Source organism: Heterocephalus glaber, unplaced genomic scaffold (assembly GCF_053883595.1).
Source record: "Heterocephalus glaber isolate CG9 unplaced genomic scaffold, H.glaber_assembly_v1.0 deba00001004, whole genome shotgun sequence".
NCBI lineage: Eukaryota > Metazoa > Chordata > Mammalia > Rodentia > Bathyergidae > Heterocephalus > Heterocephalus glaber.
In genome coordinates this window covers 9,498,548-9,519,620 of record NW_028258179.1, presented here as the reverse complement: position 1 = coordinate 9,519,620, position 21,073 = coordinate 9,498,548, and the positions used below count along the sequence as shown (strand labels likewise).

At 65.0% G+C, this 21,073-nt stretch overlaps 1 protein-coding gene and 1 long non-coding RNA gene across 2 annotated transcripts; one reads left to right on the top strand and one right to left on the bottom strand.

The window, feature by feature from the left end:
* Positions 1-755: 755 nt before the first annotated feature.
* On the bottom strand, positions 756-21,046 carry Espnl (espin like). Its single transcript, XM_087209551.1, is given in 9 exon segments — positions 756-3,072; positions 3,959-4,156; positions 4,714-4,808; positions 5,380-5,491; positions 8,657-8,788; positions 16,785-16,967; positions 17,598-17,784; positions 19,334-19,524; positions 20,253-21,046. Coding segments are annotated over 9 exon segments (3,045 nt in total). The 5' UTR covers positions 20,616-21,046; the 3' UTR covers positions 756-1,488.
* LOC147828589 (uncharacterized) lies at positions 9,271-12,284 on the top strand. The gene is made up of 3 exons (XR_015450618.1): positions 9,271-9,854; positions 9,957-10,414; positions 11,762-12,284. It is a non-coding gene; the product is annotated as an uncharacterized LOC147828589 (long non-coding RNA).
* Positions 21,047-21,073: the final 27 nt, after the last annotated feature.

Sequence of the window (21,073 nt, the reverse complement as noted above, 5' to 3'; positions counted from 1 at the left end):
TCGTGGCCCAGCCTGCACCCTCGGGTGACAGTCACCTGCAGGTCCTTAGAAGCCAGCGTCCTCAGCCCCCCCCCCCCCGTGAAAGAGCAGAGCCGCTGGGGTGCCCTGAGAAGCAGGGTGTCTTCTGCAGCAGGAATGTGAGGGCTGCCCCTTCGGGCACAAGCCCAGACCTGTGCCACCCTGCACCCCCACCTGCCACCCACTGGCCCCCAGGACTCCCGCAGCCCCCCTCGACCACACTGGAAACAGGCCCAGCAGTGAGCAGGCAGGGCCACCCGGAGCTGGGCGCTGAGCTTCTGCCCAATGCCACCCACCCCTCTTCCTTGGCCCCTCGGGACACTGCCCCAGGAGATGCCAGAGTGCCCGACTCCCAGCATGCCACCACAGGCTCCCCAGACCCACGTCTGAGCCTCATCTCCTGCCCCAGCTGGGCCAGGCCTCGGGCACAACACAGCCACAGGCTGGGGTGAGCCAGGGTCCTGAGAGGAGCCTGCCTGACAGAGCCACCGCCGGCCAGGTGGCGTCTGAGCTCAGGGCCCTGAGAAGAGCCCCTCCCCCTCAGGGCTGAGTGTGCCCACCTAGGTCCCCAGTGGCGCTTGGCGCTGTGTCCCCCTCTGGCGTGCAGTGAGAAGCCCCTGTGGGACAGAGGCTGCCGCCCGGGTCTGTGGTGACAAGGTGGGCTTGGGCCTGGTGCCCGCCTGGGGCCGGGCACGGCGGCACGGGGGACCCTCGAGGATAACACAAGAGCAAGGCCGGCGGGGCGGAGCTTTATTGAGCCAGCGCAAGCCCAGGCTTGGCTGCAGGAGGGGTCTCTGTGGTGTGCGCCTGGGCGTGTGGCAGGCCCCAGCGATGGCGAGTGGCCCTGGTGGCCGGAAGCCAGGGCGCACGCCCCTTCCCTTCACAGCCCTGCCGTATGGACCACCAGCTCACCCCAAGTTCATGTCTCCTTGAGGCCTTGCCCACAGGACCCCAGGCTGAGGTTCCCCACAGGAGACCCCTGAAGGTGACCTGTCGTCGTGCCAGCTCTGCCCTCAGCGCTGTGGCCACAGGCAGGTGGTCGGCGGAGGGTCCTGAAACCTCCCCCTCGGCCAGTGCCCGGGGCGTCTCACAGCCCCCCCCCGAAGCTTCCTTGGACCTCACAGCCTGGCGGGGGCCCAGCCTCTGGCTGGCACCGGGGGCTGGGGACAGGCTGCCATCAGCAGCCTTCAGCCCTCCCGAGGACTGGCTCCGTCAATTCTCTGTGCCAGCCGGGCCCCGAGGGTGGGATCCATCACCTCCCAGCCCCCTGGCATGTGGAGAAGGGTGCCCTGGGTGACAGCTGGGTGCCCGAGTGGCCACTCTGCCATCCATGACCTCTGGGGCTGACAGCTCTGTGTCCCGGGGCCCCACAGCGGGGTCAGGGCAGGGACCATACAGGGAGCTTCTCATCAGGGAGTCTGCGTGGGCCAGGCCCAGCACTGCAGTCCCGCTGCTGTCTCTTCGGGCCGTTCACTCCCCGAGGTGGAACATCTCCGCCTCCTTCTCCTTCCAGAAGGCAAAGCTGCGGTCCATGTAGCTGCAGATGTCCTCACTGTTGAAGCTGCCCTGCTGGGAGCCAGGACCTGGCCACTGTGCCACAGGCTTGGGGACACTGCTGGGGACAGCGGGGCTCGGCAGGGGCCCGAGCGGTGTCACTCCTGACTCCCGGCAAGGCTCGGGGTCCCAGGCAGGGCCCTGGCTGCAGCCGAAGAAGCGGGCTTTGATGTCCTCCAAGCTGTCACTCCAGGCACGGTGCCCGGCAGCCACCTCGTCCATCACGGCCTTGTGGAAGGCCCGCACTGCCTCCCAGCCATGGGCGCCCAGGTGCTCAAAGACCTCAAAGCACAGCAGGTGCCGCATCTTCCGCTCCTCCGGCGGCAGTTCGCACTCCAGCAGCTGGAAGTAGCCCAGCATGAAGAGGTCTAGGGAGAGGCTGCTGTAGGGCATGGGCGCCCCATCCACATGGGGCAGGAACTGCTCAGGGGACAGGGGCCCTTGGGGCCGCCGGCTCAGCCGCAGCTGCCGGGTGGGCACATGTGCCAGGATGGCCTTCCAGCTGCCCAGCAGGTGGGCAACGGCGCTGCGCTGGTGCCACAGGTGGCCGAGCCGGGGGCTGGGGCTGGGCGGCAGGGAGGGCGGGTGCAGGCTCCCAGCAGGCTCCGGTCCCCGGGGGTGGGCACGCTGGGCCTCTGGGGTCCTGTAGGCCGCCGTCCTGAGTGCTGGTGTGCAGGCCGAGCGCTTCTAGTGGCTGAGGAAGAGCATGACAATGCGCTCCTTGCGCAGGCTGGCCAAGTCCGGCCCGGGCAGTGCGCCCGCCTCCGACGGGGCCTCCTCTGTGGCCTGTGGCCTGTGCTCGCCCCTTGCTGGCCTGCCTCGGGGCTTTGGAGGTGCCAGCTGGCAGCCTCCAGGGCACTGCATGGGCCAGGCACCGGGCTCATAGAGCCCCGGGCTTGGGGCACAGGGCGGGATGGCATCAGGCACCGACTCAAAGTTGCCACGCAACGTCTGCACGGACACCCCCCAGCCCTGGATCTCGCGCTGGGCCTCGCTGCGGGCCGGGCTGGCCAGGGCCTCCCTGCGGGCGTCCTGTGGGGCAAGGGCAGCCTCGGGCTCCTCAGCCTGCACTGGCCCATTCATGCCCTTCAGCAGCAGTGACAGGCTGCGCACCAGGCGCCCGATGTGGCTGCACCAGAAGGGGAGGGGCTGCCCGCCCGGCTCAGCGGTCCTGGCCTCCCCAGGGTCCTTGGGCTTGGCTGCCGGCATGGGGCCCCCCTCGTCCTCCAGCCCGGGTGCCTGGGGCAGGAAGTGGCTGTTCACGGTGATGCTGACCAGGGGCTCGGGCAGCAGGGCCTGCAGCTCAGCCGCCAGCCGGCTCAGCTGGCTCTCGTACTCCTGGCAGCGGTGCCGCAGCTGCAGGTCTGCAACCTGCTTCTCCAGGTACAGCAGGTCGTCCTCTGTCAGCAGCTCCCCAAAGGGGCCCAGGATGGCCTGGTGCACCTGCGCGTACTGCCAGGGGGCTGGCTCCGTGGGGCCCGCGCTCCCACCGCTGCTGCCCTGGGCACAGGAAGGGCCGGTCAGCAGGGCCGACCCACGCTGGGCATCGCCTCCCTGGGGTGGGCGGGCTCTAGGCCCCCGGGGACCCTCGTCCAGCCTCTGGACACTCTGGCTGGCCCGTCTGGTCTTAGAAAGCATAAGCCACAGCACCCAGAAGGCTGAGGCAGGAGAACCACAAGTGAGGGGCCAGCCTGGCCAAATGAGTGACTTAGTGAGATCTATACCAAAACAAAGTAAGAACAGGCTGGAGGTGCAGCTCCGAGTGAAGACCCAGCTCAGCTCGTAGTACTGCAAAAGAAAACCCCCAAACAGAAAGAAAAGCAAGCCAGGCAGCTGGCAGAGCTGGAGACTGGCAGGGCACTGTCGCCCCCGGGAAGGGGATGAGCTGCCCGCCCCGGCCCCGTCCCCCGAGCCTCCCAGTCCTCGGCCAACCCTGCCCGGGTCTGACAGCCCCGAGGGTGGGGACCAGCCCCAGCCGCCGCCCGCCCCACATCCCCACCGAGTCCTGGGCACCGTCCACCCCAAGGTCCCGACTGGGCTGCAGGCTTTCTGCCCGGCCAGGCCGGCGCACAACCCTGAGGTTGGATGCGCAGAGGCCCCAACCCGCCCTGCCCCACGCCGCAGAGGCAGCAGAGCCTTCTCCTCTGCGCTGCAGCTCAGCTGCAGGTGGCTGGGCTCGTGGCAGGGACAGCGCAGCCCAGGCCAAGGACACGCGCTGGTGGCTGGAGTCCAGGACGCCGAGCAGAGCAGGGCCGCTGCTGAGCACGGGCGTCAAAGGACAGAGCGGACGGTGCCTCTGCCCGACCCAGGGAAGCCAGGCAGCGGGAGGGGCAGGGCGGGGCGGGTTCCTGCAGGATGGGCTGGGGCCGCCCCCGCCCAGCCACACCTGGGCCTCTGCAGCGCCGTCCTCCGCGCCCAGCCGGGCCTGCAGCTGCCGCACCATCACCTGCCGCTTCCACTCGGGGATGGGCCGGCCCTGCTCGTCCCGCGTGGGCACCAGCCCGTCCAGGTCCCCCGAGGGCAGCCCGTCCAGCCGCAGCACAGCCAGGCCGTTGGGGGCGTCCCCCAGAGCCATCTCTGGCCCCTGTGCAGACGGGGACCCAGTGTGTGGTCCAGGGCATCCGGGGTCGGCCCCGGCCCCCAGCTCCCAGCCAAGACCCGCCCAGGTGCGGCCCCACTGTGATTCACTGCTCAGAGAGGCCACCAGAGTCCTGCCCTCTCCGAGCGGCCCAGCAGAGGGTGCCCTGTGCATGCCGCTGGGAATTCAACATGGACAAAGTCTGGCCGCCATTCTGTGGAGCAGGACTTGTCAGAGCCTTTACCGTGCTGCGCATGCTCTACCCCTCCAGGGACCAGCAAAGGAGGAATTTCCCAGCTTACCCAGGACCCACTCAGGGCTGGGCTGGGCACAGAGGGAGGGGAGAGAGCCTCCGGAGGAGGAGCGGCCAGCCCCACACCTTCAGAGGCAGCTGCTTCTCTGCAGAACAGGGCTTCTGAGGGGGCAGAGCACCTGAGTCCTGAGGTCCGTGCAGGCCTGGCTGCTGGGACTCTCGGGGGACAGGGAAGGGTCCCCTCGTTCTCTGCTGCCACTGCCTGAAGTTCCCATCCTCAGAAGCAGGCTACCCAGAGCCGGGGACTCACCTTGGGGGTGGCTGGAGTTCCGCTTGGGCCAGGGGGACAGGCCAGGGGCTCCCTCAGGCTGGGCTGGCCGGGCCAGGTGGGGCTGAGCGTCGAGGCTGCTGAGAAGTGGAGGGGAGTCGGGGCCTCGGGGGCAGGGCTCGGGGAGCCTGTCGGGGACAGCAGGGCGCCTGCAGGAGCTGGGCTGGGAGCAAGGCCCCGCCGGGTGCCCAGACGCTCGGGGGCCCTGCCGAGCCCACTGGGCTGCCAGCACCTCATGCCTGATCCACATTGGGCGCGAGCCCTCCTGAGGCCTGCAGCGGGCCCGGGCAGGGCAGATGCACACACGCACACGCACATAATCAGACACAGGCTTACACATGTAAACACACACAGACACGCACAGACTTGTACACACGCTCACACGCAGACGCACTTACGCACGCAGACACACGCGCGCCCACTTGTGACCACACAGCAGTGGGGCGTCCTGCACACCCAGGCACCCTCTGCCTATGGTGCTGCTGCGAGGCTCCTGCAATTCCATCTTGCTCTGCCCAGTGCTGGGCCCGGCCCTCCACTGGGACGGCCTGCAGTTGCAGGACCCTCCCCGCCAGCCCTTGGGGACGCCTCCCCTGCAGAGGCCCCGGAAGAAACCCAGCGACTGCCTCCAGCTGGCTGCGTACTCACGCGTGGGGCTCCCGTGCCCAGGGTCCCCTCCTCCGTGCTGCAGGGAGAGCTTCACGGCGGACAGTGGCGGGGGCAGGAACGGCGGAGGCTGGGGTGTCATCAGGGTGGGCAGCTGGGGACAGGGCGGCCAGCGTGAGGGCACCGGCCGGTGCCGGTGCCTTGTGCGCCTGTGGAGCTCCCGGGGAGAAAGCAGAGGGAGGGCAGCCCTGTCCCTGCCAGGCCCCCAGACACCCCGAGTGCTCGTCTGGGCCCCATCCCTCTGTGACCCCTACCCACTCCCCAGGCGGCCCCGTCTCAGGGCCGTGTGCTGAGCCCATGGGAAATCCCTACCTTGTGCATGGCCGGTGCTGCAGGCCAAGCCCGGGCCTCTCTGGGCCTTACCGGGCAGGTCACAGGTGAACGCGCCCCATCCCAGACCCTCGGCCCCCAGGCCACCGGACGAGAGCCCGGCCTCCCAGCCCCATGCGCCTCACTCCTCGGAAGCCTCCAGCTCCGCTCCGGCCCCGGGCGGACCTCTCCCAGATGCGGCTGTGGGCCTCAGGGCTGTCCAAGCCGCCGCCCCCACAAGAGGTGCACATGAATATTTGAAGGCTGAGTGTCAGGTAGCCAGGCCTGCCGGTGTGGGATCCCTTACAGCAATCTTAACCCTCCACAGGGCAGAGCCAGGGCAGGGGACCCTCAGGAGATGGCACCTGGGATCCCTGAGTCCCCACCCACAGACAGGGAAACTGAGGAGCACAGGGGGCACAGGGCTTTCCCAGGGCCCCTCAACGGAGCTGGGATCTGAGTTGTCCCGGAGGCCGTGGGACTCCCTGGTCCAGGGGCAGTGTCAGTGTCGGGAGAGGCAGGGACGGTGCCACCACAAATGCCAAGCCCGCTGTCCCTGCCCAGCCTCCCAGGGGACAGAGGCAGGGAACTTCCTGCTCGCTCTGAAGAGGGCGTTTCTGGGCCCATGATGGACATAGCAGCTGTCTGGGCCCAAATCACATCGCCTGGGAGCCCTCGAGTCTCTCCAAGTTGGATTGGCCCTGGAGACTCCCACCTCACCCACAGCGGGTGCAGGGCAGAGGCCGGCTGTGGCCCTGGCTGGGGGAGCAGGGGGCAGGAACACTGGGGATCCTGGGCACCCCTCGGCTCCCTGAGCTCCGCCACCACCACTGAGAAGCACAGGGACGTCGGCCGTGAGCCCTGTCCCTGTCCAGCCTATGAGCCCTGGCTGGAAGGTGGGGCCCATGGATGCCGGCCCTCAGGGTCCCTGAACCTCAGTGGGAGGAGTCACCATGTCCTTGCCTTGCCTGAGGCCCTGGACACTGGGGTCCACGGGACAGAAGGAGGGGTGGACGTCAGGGCTCGGGCCTCGGGTCGGGAGTGCGTTTCCCTGGCCCCGGCTGCCACCTCCTCCCTGTGTTCTGGTGAGATTTGAGCGTTGCTGAGCCTCCATGCATTATGCATCGAGGGTGGCAGGGGTGAGCAGGATTACAGACCTGTAATGCCACCTGGGCCGGGAAAATCACGACCCGCTACGGCGCCCAGCACCAACTGCCACGGCTGAGATTCCATTACTGCCGGGCGGCTGGGCCCTGCCGTCCAACAGCTCTGCCTGTCTCCCAGGCCGAGGTCCAGGCTCAGGCAGCCCACAGAGGCCGGGGCCAGGGAGGGCACCAGGTCTGGGGCAGGGAGGGTGGCTCCTCACAGCTGCCCCACTGAGGAGCACTGAGGGGCAGGTCACCCTCCCTTCATCTCGCTGAGGCCCCAGGTGTGGGCCGGGGCAAGGCGAGTGCAGGCCCCAAGTGGGCAGTGGGCACCCTAGGTTCCCCAGACGCCAACAGGATGGCCGCGGGCCGGCGGGTCAGCACTGACCCCTGCCCCAGCCCCCAGGGCCCATGGTGGGGCGTTGCATCTCCAGCACTGGGCCTGAGGCTCTCGTCACTCCAGGGGCGGCATGGGGACACTGGTGCAGGCCACCTCCGCATATTGCATTTCCATTAACATTGCATGGGGCCCAGCATCCTGTCCCTGGTGCCAGCCCACAGCTGCTGCCTGTCCTCCCACTGAGCGGGGACAAGCACAGCCGGGCGGAGGGGGGGGACACAGGCGCAGGATGGGCTGCAGTCCCCACCCGGAGTCCGAGGGCCTGTGGGCGTGCCCAGATGTGGGTGGGGGACAGCAGATGGGGAACAGGAGCACTTGGTGGGCTCTGGCACCACGGCCCCCAGGTGGGGTGGGGAGATGCTGGGACCTCCAGGAAGCCTGAGGCTTCCCCGCCCCTGCCCAGGAGGCGCTGGTCACAGGCTGGGCTGGGGGCAGGCTCGTGGCCTGGTGGGTGGGATGGGGCAGGGACCCCGACCAGCAGGAGTGGTCCCTGCGGGGCAAGTGCCTGCAGGGCGGGGGTGCTGCAGTGGCCGTTCTCCTGGTCTCCTCAGCTCAGCTGCGCAGGGCAGGGGCAGAGCCGGGTGTCAGGGCGCAGGAGGAAGAAGGGCCTCTGGGCAGTGGCCAGTCCAGCACTCAGTTGCTCGGTCACCACCACAGCCTGTAAACTACTCCCCAGGACAAGACCAGGGCGCCAGGGCCCAGGGTCCGCCCAGGCTGCAGCAGCGAGAGGCCAGCTGAGGGCTGTCTGGCAGGCCCAGGGGCCAAGCAGGGCTGTGCCTCGGTTGGTCCCGACACGAGAGGCACAGAAGCCCTCAATGGGATGCAGGGACCCCAGGGCCCCTCCTGACGGGGCGGCCACCACAGAAGATGGCGAGCAGGGGCAGCTCCACAGGGTCACCACCTGAGCTGGGTGCAGAGGGGGTGCTGGGCACAGCTGTCCCACCGAATGCTGATGCCACGGCCCCACCGCCCTGCAGGAAGCCGCTCGCCGGCCGGCTGCAGTCCACGGTCCCTTCAGCAAATGCCGTGGGGCCCCATGGTGCCGGGGACAGGCCCAGCAGGGCAGCAAGATCCCGTCCCAGCTCCAGAACAGGGGCACTGAGAGTCCACGCCCTGGCCAGGGAAGGGAACCCACGTCTCGAGGCTGTGGGAGAGTCCCGTCAGAGCACCCAGCCAGGACAAGGCCCGCTTCCATGCTGGGCACCCTCAGCTGCCATGATGTTCCAGGAGGAACTGGCCTCGGCAGCCTGTGGCAGGTAGGGTGCCCGGCCCATGGGAAAGGCCTGGCAGTCACCGCGCCTGTCCAGCCCCACCCGTGCCCTTGTTGCTGCCTGGCCCGGCTCCCCGGGCTGCCGGCGGCTCCCCCATCCCCGACCTACAGGCTGCAGGGGCCCCAAGGCCTCACCGGCCGCGCCATTGCTCGCAGGAACTGGGCGCAGTCCTGGTGCCCATGGTACTCTGCCAGGTCCGCTGCCGTGTACCCGTCTGTGTCCCGCAGGGAGGGGTCCACGCCATGGGAGAGCAGGGTCTGGCAGCACTGTGGGGAAACGGGCAACCATGACTGGAAGGCTCACCAGGCCCCGAGGGGCCATGCAGGTAGCTCCTGGCTGCTGCAGCCCACGGCCATGGGCCACAGGGGCAGTCTTCGCCTGGGCCACGAGCCGCCCTGTCCTGCATTGAAGAGACAGCATCCCGGGAAGCCCAGGAGCCCTTCCCAGAGGGGACCCAGGGCAGGAGGGTCAGCTCTCCAGGGCACAGTGGGGACCAAGCCAGGGCCCTGGCCCACCTTGCCTTTGAGGCGTCAGTGAGGACCAGGTCATTCTGCAGCTGCTCTCGGGGGGCACCAGTGGGGAGGAAGGGGAGAGGGTCAGGCCTGGCCCCAGTGGGCACCGGGCACATCAGCCCCAGAGGTGCGAGGAGGGGGAAGAGGAGGATGAAGGGGGAGGGGAGGGAGAGAGAGGAGGAGGAGGAGGAGGAGGAGGAGGAGGAGGAGGAGGAGGAGGAGGAGGAGGACTTTACCACAGAACCCCGGACCCCGTGGCTGCCGTGTGTAAACAGAGCGTGCCCGAGGTGTCAGTGTGGAAACCTGTGCAGTGAGCAGGTGGAGCAGCTTCAGCAAAGAGTGGCAGGAGGTCTGGTCAATCCCCGGATACGCAGAAAACAGGCTGTGAAGAAGCAGCTTCCTGACGCACCCAAGAGGTGACAGGACCTGAGCGCCATCCAGGCCAGAGTCAGCCACAGGGAAGCCCCCACGGGGCGGCTCTCAGGCCCCAGGGTGAAGCGGGAAGGCGGAAGGCGGGAGTGAGAGCAGCATTGTGCTCACCACAGCCGCGGGCTCAAGGGACGCCAGCACCAGCGCGGGGGCCACTACGCAGACTACACAACAACCCGAACATGACGGGTTCAGTCTGGAACATGAAAACACCAACAGAATTGAGGCTGGACAACTATAAAGAGAAAACAATCGGAAGCAGCACCTGAGAGAGCACCAAGATGAAAACGGAAACCCAGTAGATGCTGCCTTAGCTGGGAGCTATCCCCTAAGACTGCCAGGAAGGCGTGTCCCCAGCCCTGGCGCTTAGGACACGGGGGTCCTTTAGGAGGTAGGACCTCCTATAAGGAAGTGAGATCACTGGGGCGTGGCCTGGGAGGGCCATTGGGACCCCTACCCTACCTCTACCCTCTCCCATTTTGCTTCTTCCCAGCTACCTGAGGTAAACCGAGGTTTGCTGCCATGCACTATACCATGATCTCCCATGAGGCCACAGCACAAGAACAAGATCCATGGACTGGCCCCTCTGAAACTGTAAGCCAAAAACAAACCTTTCCTCCTTGAAAGATTGGATTATCTCAGGTATTTTATCACAGTGACAGAAAGCTAGAAAACACAGTAAGGTCCAACTGTCACCAATCCATTGAGAGTTCTTGTGTTCCATTCAGACGGCCATCGGGATGGCTGCGGGCTTGAGCACCAGTGTCCTGGGCCCCTAGCACCACGGCTCTCCACAGCGCCTGGCCACCCTGTATCGGCCAGCGTTCCATCACTGGGACACCACACCTGACCTCACAGCTTAAAGGACGAGTTTAATTTGGCCCATGGGGCCTCAGTCCATGGTCGGTGCTCCAAGGCAGGAACACGCTGGAGGGTGTTGTGAAGCGAAGGGTAAGTATTAGCGAGGTCAGGGAGCAGAGCAGGGGAACCAGAGGAGGGCCAGGGACCAGACCCAGAGCCCAGGCCCTCCCTCCACGATCCCCAGAAGTGTGCCTCACCACTCCCTGGCGGTTCCCAAGCCAGTCGAGCTGACGGCTGAGCGTGACTGCCACACCCACTGGCAGCTGGGCACCAGGTCTAGCCCCTTTGGCAGCTTCCTGGGTTCCCTGCCAAACACTGCCAGCCAGTGTCCACTGCGTCACTGGCTGGTGATCTGCACGGACTGCTGCTAGTCTCCTCCGCGGTCTCTAGGCCCTGGTGCTGCCAACTCTTCCCACTGAGACCGGCTCTGCCCCACTCCCCAAGCGAGAATCCCCAGTGGATCTACGTGAGCCCTAGAGCAAGGTTTCCCTGGGCCCTGGGCAGCTGCACAGAGGCAGAGCGGGGAGGGAGCCTCCTCACCCACCCGACCAGCACTCGGGGCCCCGCTCAGCTGGAGCAGCAGCAGGTGGCACATGTGCAGCACAAGGAGGGTTTTGCCGCGACCGCACAGTGTTGGTCCAAAGCCAGGGAGAGTGGTGGGAGATGAAGAAAAAATTGGAAAATACTAAGAAAGAAGGCAAAAGTATGCTTTGTAGCTGGGACCAGGTGGGACCACAGCCTGATGAGGTAATGGCCAACTGGCGTCCAGAGCGCTCTGTATTTGTAGTGTGGGACAAACAGGAAGAGAAGGCAGGTAACTCGTGCCACGTGGCCCACGTGGCCTAGGCTGAACGTAGTGTGATTGTCTCGTGATCGGGGCATGTGCAGAAAAGAAAGGACACATAATCTAGCTGCCTCTGGGGCTGTGCCATCCAGGGTCTCTCTGGTCCGTGGAGGAGAAAGGGAGTGGGGATTAGGCGAAGGGCCATCTTCAGGCTCGGCCGTGGCACCCTGCAGATGTTCACAGTGGTGACGGGCGGGGATGGCCTGTGGGTCAGTGCGAGTCTCCAGCCCGCTTCGGCTAAGGCAGGTGCCCCCGGCCGGAGCTGTGCCATGTGGACTGTGGCTGCTCACAAATTCTTGGGGTTTAGGAGCTTCGGGGACACCAGCCGTGGACCAGGTCCTCCCTGTCTCACCCTGCTGGTGTGGTTTTCTGGTTTCCCCACGAGGCAGCAGCAGCCTCTGGCACGGGCGTGGTGGAGCAGCCTCACACCTGTCATTGGAGGTGTGGCTCCCAGCAGCGGCCCATAGGTCCTGGCAGGAGCCCCCAGCCACTCTTGAGGCAACAGGGAGGTGACAGCTGCTGGTGGGCTACGTCCCCTCCTGGCCTTCAGAGGGATGGGAGAGTCTGACCTGGTTTTCTTCTCTGTCTCCCAGCACCTAAGTCCCAGGAATTCCAGAAAGAGAGGAGACGCAGCACAGGGTGGAGGGGACGTCTGAGACATGGTGGCCAATGACACGGAGCACAGATCCACGAATCCCAGCAGCTCTCTCTTCCCACGCCAGCTCCAGGTGGCGTCATGAAAAGCCCAAGCCCATGTGGACACTGGGCTGCCTGGAACTCGTGTCCGAGCTGGATGCAGGGACACGGCACTCTCCAAGCAGCGCTTGCTGGGTGCAGCGACAGGACGGACTCGGCTGGTCCTCAGCACTCGGGGTCACGGCTTTGCCAGCTCCACAGGGGGGCACACGAGGGCCTCGAAGTGGGAGAGCCCCAGGGTCACAAGCCAGCTCCTCCATGCTGATGGCTCAGGAGCCATGTCTTGTCTTCCAGGGCACGCTGGACAGATCCTTGAGGCAACTCAGGCCGTTGTCCTCAGCCCAGATCCCGCCCAACACCACTTCCTGTTCCCACAAGAGCCCCTGTGTGATAATGCCTGCCTGCGCACAAAATTTTTAAGTAATTAAAATTCTGCTCTGAAACCAGGAGGTCAGATGGCTGGATGGAGAGCAGCTGAGAAAGGCAAAAGGAGGCAGACAAGTGGACCCTGGTGTCCCGCTCCCTCCACCACTGGCTCTGAGCTGCGGGCTGCAAAATCCAGCGCTGAGGGCTGTGCAGCCCAGGGCTGCAGGATGTATAAACCCCACCCACTGCCCATGACCCACTCTGGCACAGTCGAGCCGGAAGATGGCCTTTCGTCTAATCCCCACTCCCTTTCTCCGCCATAGACCAGACAGGGAAACAAGGCACAGTCTGTCTGACTCAGATTGCAGCCCCTGGATGGCCCAGCCCCAGGAGGCAGTTAAATTATGTACCCTTGGTTCCTTTCTGCGCATGCCCCGATCATGATACAATCACACTCCGTTCAGCCTAGGCCACGGAGGCCACGTAATGAGGGTCACCCACCTTCTCTCCCGTTTGTCTTACACGATAGAGTGCAGTGGACGCCAGGCGGCCATTAGCTCACCAGGCTATGGTCCCACCCGGTCCCAGCCTTCAAGCTTAATCTTGGTACGTATCTTTCTTTCTTGTTATTCTCCAATTTTCCTCACCTTCCACCGCTCTCCCTGGCTTCGGACCGAAGCTGTGTGGGTCCCACCCGCCCACAGCACGGCAGAGAGGAAGTGGATGGTGCAGGAGACCCATGACCGCCCTGTGACAGTGACACCCTGTGTCCATCTCTCTGCCCGCTGTGAATTCACACCGTACCCCCGGTGCGCGACGCCGAGTCACTCGGAACGCCAGTGCCTCGTGAACGAGCTCAGAAACACCTTCCCGCGGGCTCCTGGGCAGTCGGGAGGTCGCCGCAGCGCCAACGTCACGTTCCGCTGTCCCAGTGCAGATCCCAGGCGGATCCCAGAGCGAAGCTCCACCGCCAGGCTCCACCTCACGGTGGGGACGCCATTTTCGGAGGGGCAAAAGAAGGGAGCGCAGTCCCCCCCACCCCAGCCAGTGCACAGGGCGGAGCCTGGAGCTGCAGGAGGGGTGGCCGTGTACGCGCGCGCGCGGGTCTGAACGCAGGTCCCACACTTAGACTGTACGAACGCCGGAGGCAGGTCCCTGGCCCAGACAATGACAGGCAGGGTTCCTGCGTCGTGATGCTGCCCACGGGCAGCGGCCTGGGCGCGTGTTGGGTAGCACTCTCCTGGGAGCAGCAGGTCCCTCGCGCTCCCCCCAGCAGGAGCCAGGACCGCGACCCATAGGGCAACAGCCTGAGATGCCCGGATCTCCAACCCCGTGGGCGCGGGGCGCTGGGTCTTCCCTGCAGGTCTGAGCGGGAATTCAGTGCGCCTCCCGGGGAGGAAGTGTGGCCGCCGCGGAGGGAGGAGCCAGCAGCCAGCTTCCGGGCGCGGGGCTCTGCGTGCTGTGGGTCCCTCCCTGAGTGCTCTGGGCAGGGTCTGCCAGCCGGGCCAAAGCGTAGGTCGGGTCCAGGCCGCAGACCTCCAGCCCCCGCCCTGTTGTGAGCCCCAGCCGCCCTGCCCCGTAACAGCTTCCTACTCCACAGCCTCCCACCCCCAGCCACGGCGTGGGATCCGTCTTCCCACCAGATGTTAGCGCACTTCAGGCCCCGGCCCCCACGCGAGGCTCCAGGCCCGCCTCGCCACCCTGACCCGGGACACTGCGCTCCGCAGTCTGCCTCAGTCCCTGCGATCCTCTGCGGGTTACGGATCGTGCTGCTCCTCCGAGACTCTGCAACCTCACCCTGCGTGACCCTCCCGGGAGCCCCAGGAAGTCCTCTGCCCGGGCACCACTGCCACGCACCCCGGGCACCCGGGGAGGAGCCGGCCCTGGCTCACCTGAAGCCTCTCCTGGGCCCAAGTACACCTGGGGCAGCTGGCACTGCTCCGCCTGCGAGTCCTGGGGCCGCCCTCTTCTGGTTGCATCTGCTATGGTTCTCAGTACCACAGTGGTACGCGGTACTCCCACCTGTACTGTGCATCCAGCACCCCTGAGAGCAGGTGCAGAATCGGATTCGCCACACTCTAAGCCTGCAGCGATGCTCCTGCCCGCTCCCCACCTGACACAAGTCTCTTGGAAGCTACCAGATACAAGTCAGGAAGAGGGAGCGCTCCTCACCGCCCCAGAGGAGCAGTCCTGTTTCTGGAGCGAGCGCCTGTCCACACACCTGATTCGGTCACAGAGAGCCCCACATCAAGGCCACACGACTTCCCAGGCTCCAGGCTGGCCATGATGAGCGGTAAGGGTCAGCAGGAGGGAGAGGAACTGGACGCCTTGTACGCTGCTGTGGGTGGCGAAAGCAGCCTGGGGATTACACACACCCTAACCACGTGACCCAGTGCGTCCCAAAGAACTGGACCGAGGTCCAGGCTCAGACAACAGCTGGCCCCGAATGTCCAAGCAGCCCTGACCTCAGTGGCCAAAGGTGGAGGCTGCCCAAGTCCATCGACAGAGGCCGGGGGACAGAATGTCAGCTCCACAGGTGAGGAGCACAGCCCAGCGTAGGAAGGATGTGGTTCAGACTTCTGCCACGCTCGGGGAGCCCTGAAAACACGCTGAAAGCCAGGCACAAAGGCCACGTATTGTATGGTCGCATTGACACGAAATGTCGGAATTGTGTCCATCCAGACAAGAAGTAGAAGAGAGCTCGCCAGGGTTTAAGGAAGGGGCCCAGGGAACCCCGCTTGATGAGTCCAGGGTTTCCCTTTGGGGTGATGAGAATGTTCGGGGCCTCACGGAGGAGAGGGCTGTGTCACAGGCACACATCCCGAATGCCATGGAACTGTCCACGTTGCACTGGACCCATGTGTGTGTGGCCCTGGGTTCCAACCCTGCACTGCAGAAGAGAACTCGGGAGAGAAGTACTGAGGGTAAAGGCAGACACCAACGAGGTAGAAAACAGACACTGGGGGAATCAGCAACTCCCTAGAGGTCTGGAACAGCTCCATCCTGGTTGCTGGAAGGACTGGCACTGCCCATCCCCTGAAGCGATGAGAGGAACAAGGCAGGAGGAACCACGCCAGCAACGGGCAATGGGCGATGGCCGGCTGGGGAGGCAGAACACGTGACACAGGAGATACATGGCGCACAGATGCTGAACAACTCAGACGGGATTGGGCCTCAGAAAGCTTCCAGGAAAATATGATTTACTGAAACCAACACACACACACACACACGCATGCACACACACACACGCACACACACACGAAAGCTCTCATGACTTTATAATTAAACAGATTGAATTTGTAATTAAAAACTTCTCTCAGAGAAATGTCAAGTCTAATCAGCTGTTCAGCTGTTCTGGTGGATTCTACCATTTACCGAAGAATAAGTCTAATGGAAGCAAAAATTTCCAAAGACTAGGGAAAAAAATGAAGCCTTCCCAATTCACTGTGTAACCCTGACACCAAAGCCCAACAGGGAGGGGACAAGTGAGGGACGGGACAGGCCAAGTTCACTCCTGAGTCCTACACTGCTGTTAGCAAATTAAGCTCAGCTATATATAAACGTGTCATCGCGAGCATGCTGGATTTATTCTAAGAATGCAAGTTGATGTTCACACTGAAGAGCATCAGTTAGGCCCAGCAATTCCTCTGATGTAGCCGAGGATGGAGGACGGGGCTGCAGAGACCACTGTGGCCTGTTTGAAGTGCACCAGAACAAGAGGGAAAGGCAGCCAGATACCCACCATCAGACGGGAGTGAGAAGGAAAACAGAGTCTCTGAGCTGGAATATTTCGCAGCCTTGAAAAGAAAGGGAGTTTTGATCCACAGTATGGATAAACCTTGGGGACATTATGCTCAGTGAAATGGGTCAGACACAGGGAGACAAACACTGCATGGATCCACTTATGAGAGGAACCTAGAGTCATCAGATTCATAGGGACAGGAAGAGTGGGGATGGCTGGGCGGGCAGTTTCAGCTTGGGGAGGTGAAGAGGCACACTCAGGAGTGGTCGGGGTGGCTGATGTGGAGAGCTTTTTGATTACAATGAAACAACTCACAGCAGGTAACTGGTGAAATTCCCATCATCCAGACACCAAGAGCGTGGCACGGGAGCTGTGGAGCACAGAAGCCGCCATTGCGGCCCTTTCTGGGCTGCGGGGCACAGGCTCATTACTTTTTATTTATTTATTTTTTTTTTTTTGCAGTACCAGGGATCGAACTCAGGACCTTGCGCTTGCAAGGCAGGTGCAGTGCCACTGGCCCTTGAGCTTCTTTTATAATGGCGGGGGTCCCCTGTCACAGCCAAGGGGAGCCCCGAGACTCCAGGTCCTGCATCCTGGACAGAACCCAGGACAGAAGGGACATTAGATCAAACCCTCAGGCGTTTGCCGGAGACCTTGGGGTGCTTGGTCCTGGAAAGGCACTGCCTGAACCCTGCAGCTCACTCCTGGGAGACCCAGACCCTGCTGCGCCTCAGTTTACCCATCTATATTAGGGAAACAACACCTCTCCTGCAGGTCCTGTGAGGTCCCCCATGCCCGATAATGCCACGTACCTCCAAGTGCCCATTCTCAGCCGCATCGTGCAGCGGGGTGCCCCCCCAGGAGTCCCTGGTCCCCGGGGCGCCCATTAGCAGCAGCCGGTCCAGGATGGGGGTGTGGCCGCCTCGGGCTGCAAAGTGCAGGGCCGTGGCTCCCTCATTGTCCCTCGCCATCAGGCTGATGTCCGTGAAGGTGACCTGGGGGGAGGGCCAGTGTCAGGAGGGCAGGGTCCTTGTCCCTCCTGTCTCTGCCCAGTGCCCGGCTGTGCCAGTCACAGGGATGCAGCCTGGTGCACATAGCCGGCGCCCTGCCAGGACACCCAGCTGCGCACTGTTGGGCCAGGAGGAGACCCAGGCCAGCTAAAGACTCTGTGCATGCAGCTGGTCGGGTGTCTGCACCTTGGAGGACAAGGGGACCTCACCTGGCCAAGGCACAGTGTATACAAAGGCCCTATGGTGGGGCTGGGAAACAGATGCAGCTGCAAAGGAGTGGGGGCAGGAGAGAGGCAGCCCCAGGACGAGCCTGCGAGGGCTGGGTGGGATGGCTCCCCTCCACCAGCAGCCAGAGACCTTTTGTGGATTGTTCACTTTGTTTCTTGAGACAGAGCCTGGCTATGTAGTTCAGGCTGGCCTTGAGCTCCCTGTGTGGTCCAGGGTGGCCTTGAACTCATGGTGATCCTCCTGCCTCAGCCTCCCCAGTTAGGGGGTCTCTGGAAGGCCAGGGATCCGGCTCAGCACCCCCCATGGCTCCCCGTGCCATGGGGAAGAACCTTGGCCCCTGGAAGGCTCTGCCTCTGTCCCAGCCCACCCCTGGGCCCAGGCCCTTACCAGCCAGACCACGAGTGGGCAGTGGCCACGGGCAGCGGCAGCGTGAAGGGCACTCGAGCCATCCAGGGCGCGCAGGTGCATGTCGGCACCACAGTCCTTCACCAGGAACTGAGCCAGGTGCAGGTGGCCCTCCTGGCAGGCCAGGTAGAGCGGGGAGGCGCCGCTGCGGGTCTGCCGGTTCACGCCCCTGCAGGGAGGCGCACGGCGTGGTTGGCGGTGGTGGGGGTACCTGGCCCTGCTGTGTCCACTTCCCCTCCCTAGGCACCCGACAGGTGCAGAGGTTGCACATTGCCCAAGAGCACCAGCAAAGGGAGGGGAGGGAATGGCCCAGAGCACGGCCCGCCTGCTCCCCACCCAGCTGGGGCTCCCCAGCTGGCCAGGCCACATGGGCAGCAGGGATGGCCTGGAATTTGTCCCCGGTACGGACAGGATCTCTGCATTGGGCTGCCCACAGGGGAGGCCCAGGGAGTCCTCGGCACTGGCCCAGCCTGTGCTGCGGCAGACCTCGCTCAGCCCCTGCCCTTACAGCCCACATCCCCGATCCGCGCCAGCCGCAGTCCAGGGCTGTGGGCACAGTGGCCGGTCCCGCCTGTCCGCGCTCCCACCTCCTGGGCCAGCTAGTCCCAGGCGTCAGTCGTTTCAGACCATGTGGGCTGCACGATCTGGGCCCATCCCAGGCTCTGCACCCGGCCCCGTGGAGACACAGGTGGCCGCAGCCACCCTGTAGCCCCTCTGTCCCCACAAGCAGCTCCGGGGCCGCGAGGCTCTGGCCGACGTGTTCACGGGGCTGGGGTCTCAGTGGCCTCTCGGCAGGGATGCTGGGGAGAGTGCTGCACCCCCGAGCTCCCGGCAGCCAAAGCCACACTGCAAGAGCACGAGTGACACGGCTTGCCCCAGGGAGTGTGGGGACCCCAGCCCCAAGCTTCAGCTGCCAAAAGGGGAAACGGAGGCCCAGAGCAGAACGGCGGCTTGTGGGGGGCTGGGGAAGACCCTTTCCCCACACCAGGTGGACACAGGACCCAGCACATAGCTGCTTCCCGGAACAGGGCTGCTCCCGGTCCCCACGGAGCTGAGGTGGCCTCAGGGTCACCATGTGTGTCGCTGTTCTCCTCGGGGACCGGATGGCACTGGGACAGGCCAGTGGCCAGCATGGCAGCTGCGGGTCTGCGGTCACTGCAGTGCCTCTCTGTGGCTGTGGCCCGGGGCCTGAGACTGTCCACTGTGTGCACGTGTGTGTGCCCGTATGTACGTGTGCGCATGTGAAGTCTCTTGCTGTCAACAGCAGGAAGGCTCTAAGGATGTAGATTCGAGGATGCAGGCCAGGCTGGGTGGTGGGGATGTAACCAGGGACCCCTGCTGGGCAGCAGGGCAACAGGGAAGCGTCCTGGGGCTAGCATGGGGTGGTCGGGGTGTCCAGACAGGAAGCAGGTGAGGCCGGAGGCAGGCGGCTCCTGGGGAAAAGCAGGGGACCCTGGGCCCCTCTCTGGGCCCATTACTATGACAACAGCGACCTTAGTGCAGGGCAGAGACCAGAATCCTGGGGTTAGGACACTGTAGGGCACATCGGGCTGCACCTGGGCCTCCCTGCCCAGTCCACAGCTACACCTCTGCCCTGCAGGAGCCTCAGAACTCCACCCCCCACCCCCCACTCCTGGCTTCCTGCTGGGCCTCGTCCTGGGGGTCCTCACTGCCTGCATGCGACCAGTCCAACCCACCAGTGGCCCTGGGGCACTCACCTGGGGTGGGCGGCCGCCAGGAGCTTCAGGCAAGTGAGGTCGCCACTGACGGCGGCCTGGTGTAGCGGCAGGGCGCCCTCCAGCGTCTCCAGTGTGGCGGCGTGGCCCTCCTGCAGCAGCCATTCCACCAGCGCCGGGTGTCCAAAGCGGGCGGCCAGGTGCAGTGGGGAGATGCCCGAGGCATCCCGGTCCTACCGAGGCACAGCAGGGCCGTGAGCAAGCAGGGCCCGGCCACCCTGCTGGCCACACCCACGAGGCTCTGGGCCCTGGAGTCACCCTGCTGGGCAGGAAGCAGAGGCAGGAAAGGGCCGGTCCGGGTCAGGAGCCTCCTCCTGGGGTCCTGCTCTGTCCAGGCCCCACTCCCAGGCTGACTATGCATGGTCAGGAAGGCTCCACGTGGCCAGAGATGCCTGGGACAGGTGTCCTGGACACTGCCTCCCGGCCTCAGCCAGTCCCCTTCCCCAGACCAGCTCCCCGAGGGCAGGGAGGTCCCCACTGCAGACTCTGGTGCTAGGAGACTGCCAACGCCGCTTGGACCACTGGGGACGTCCGGCGTGCTCACTGTCCTGCCAAGTGCCCCTCACTGCACAGGATGCGCTGGGGACCAGGACTGGAGCGGGCCCAGCAGCCCTGCAGCCCCTGGTACAGGGGCTGAGAACCCCGCTCCTGAGCCACACTCCACTGCCGCACTCTGGGCGCTCTGGGCAGAGGCCCAGTCACCAGGCCTAAGCAGAGAGCCCAACCCAAGCCAAGCGTTCCAGCAAGGTGGCAGAGTCTCAGTGGCTCCTCTGAGCCCACGCTGCATCCGGGGCACTCAGGAGCCTCTCTCGGGCTCTGAGCAGCTTCCTGGGGACCGGTGTGGGCAGGGAGCACTGGCCGAGAGCAGAGCCCTGGTTGTGGTGCACGGGCCCCCACTCACCTGCAGCCCACAGCCCCCGTTGCGGAGCAGCCAGCGCAGCTCTTCCAGGTGGCCAGCAGCTGCAGCGTCGTGTGCTGGGGTGGCCCCGTTCTGGGCCCGCTGGTTGCCAGGCAGCTTGGCCCGTCGCACCAGGAAGCAGACACAGTCCAGGTGGCCGCCGCGGGCAGCGTGGTGCACCAGCCCAGCCCCCAGCGTGTCCCTGACGCCCGGGCCCAGGGAGCCGGCCACCAGCAGCCTTTCCAAGGTGGCCATGTCCCCAGCCCTGGCGGCCACCAGCGCCCGCTGCTCCTCCATCCTCCAGCCTGGCTCTTGGTGGCGATGGCAGCCTGTGCCCAGGCCTGATGGGCTTCCTGTTTCAGGCATGGACGCAGCTGCGGGCTCTGGTTACCCGATAAGCACCACGCAGGGCAGATGGGAGGCGGCCTGGGCTGGGGAGGCGGGGGCAGGCCCCGGGACCTCAGGGTCCCCAGCCGCTGCTGCAGCGCCAGGGACCAGACGCAGGGAGCTCGGAGTGTGGCGTGCGTGATCTGAGACAGGGCCATGCGGGCCAGGCAGGAGGTGGGCGCAGGCCAGCAGTGGGGAGGCCACGCCCGAGTGGTCACAGTGGTCCTCTTGTCTGGCCGCTGCAGCCTGTGTCTTCCCGCCAGCACCTTTCCCCGGGAGGAAGTGCCTACCGGGGCTCGGCCAGGCTGGGAGAGGGGTTTCCAGTTAGATGTGGCAGCGTGGCCGGAGGCTCCCCAGCCCTTCCGGGCCCTGCCCAGGGGCTCAACCCTCCCAGGAGGGCGTGCGGCAGGGTCTCCAAGTCTCCGTGCTGTCACTGC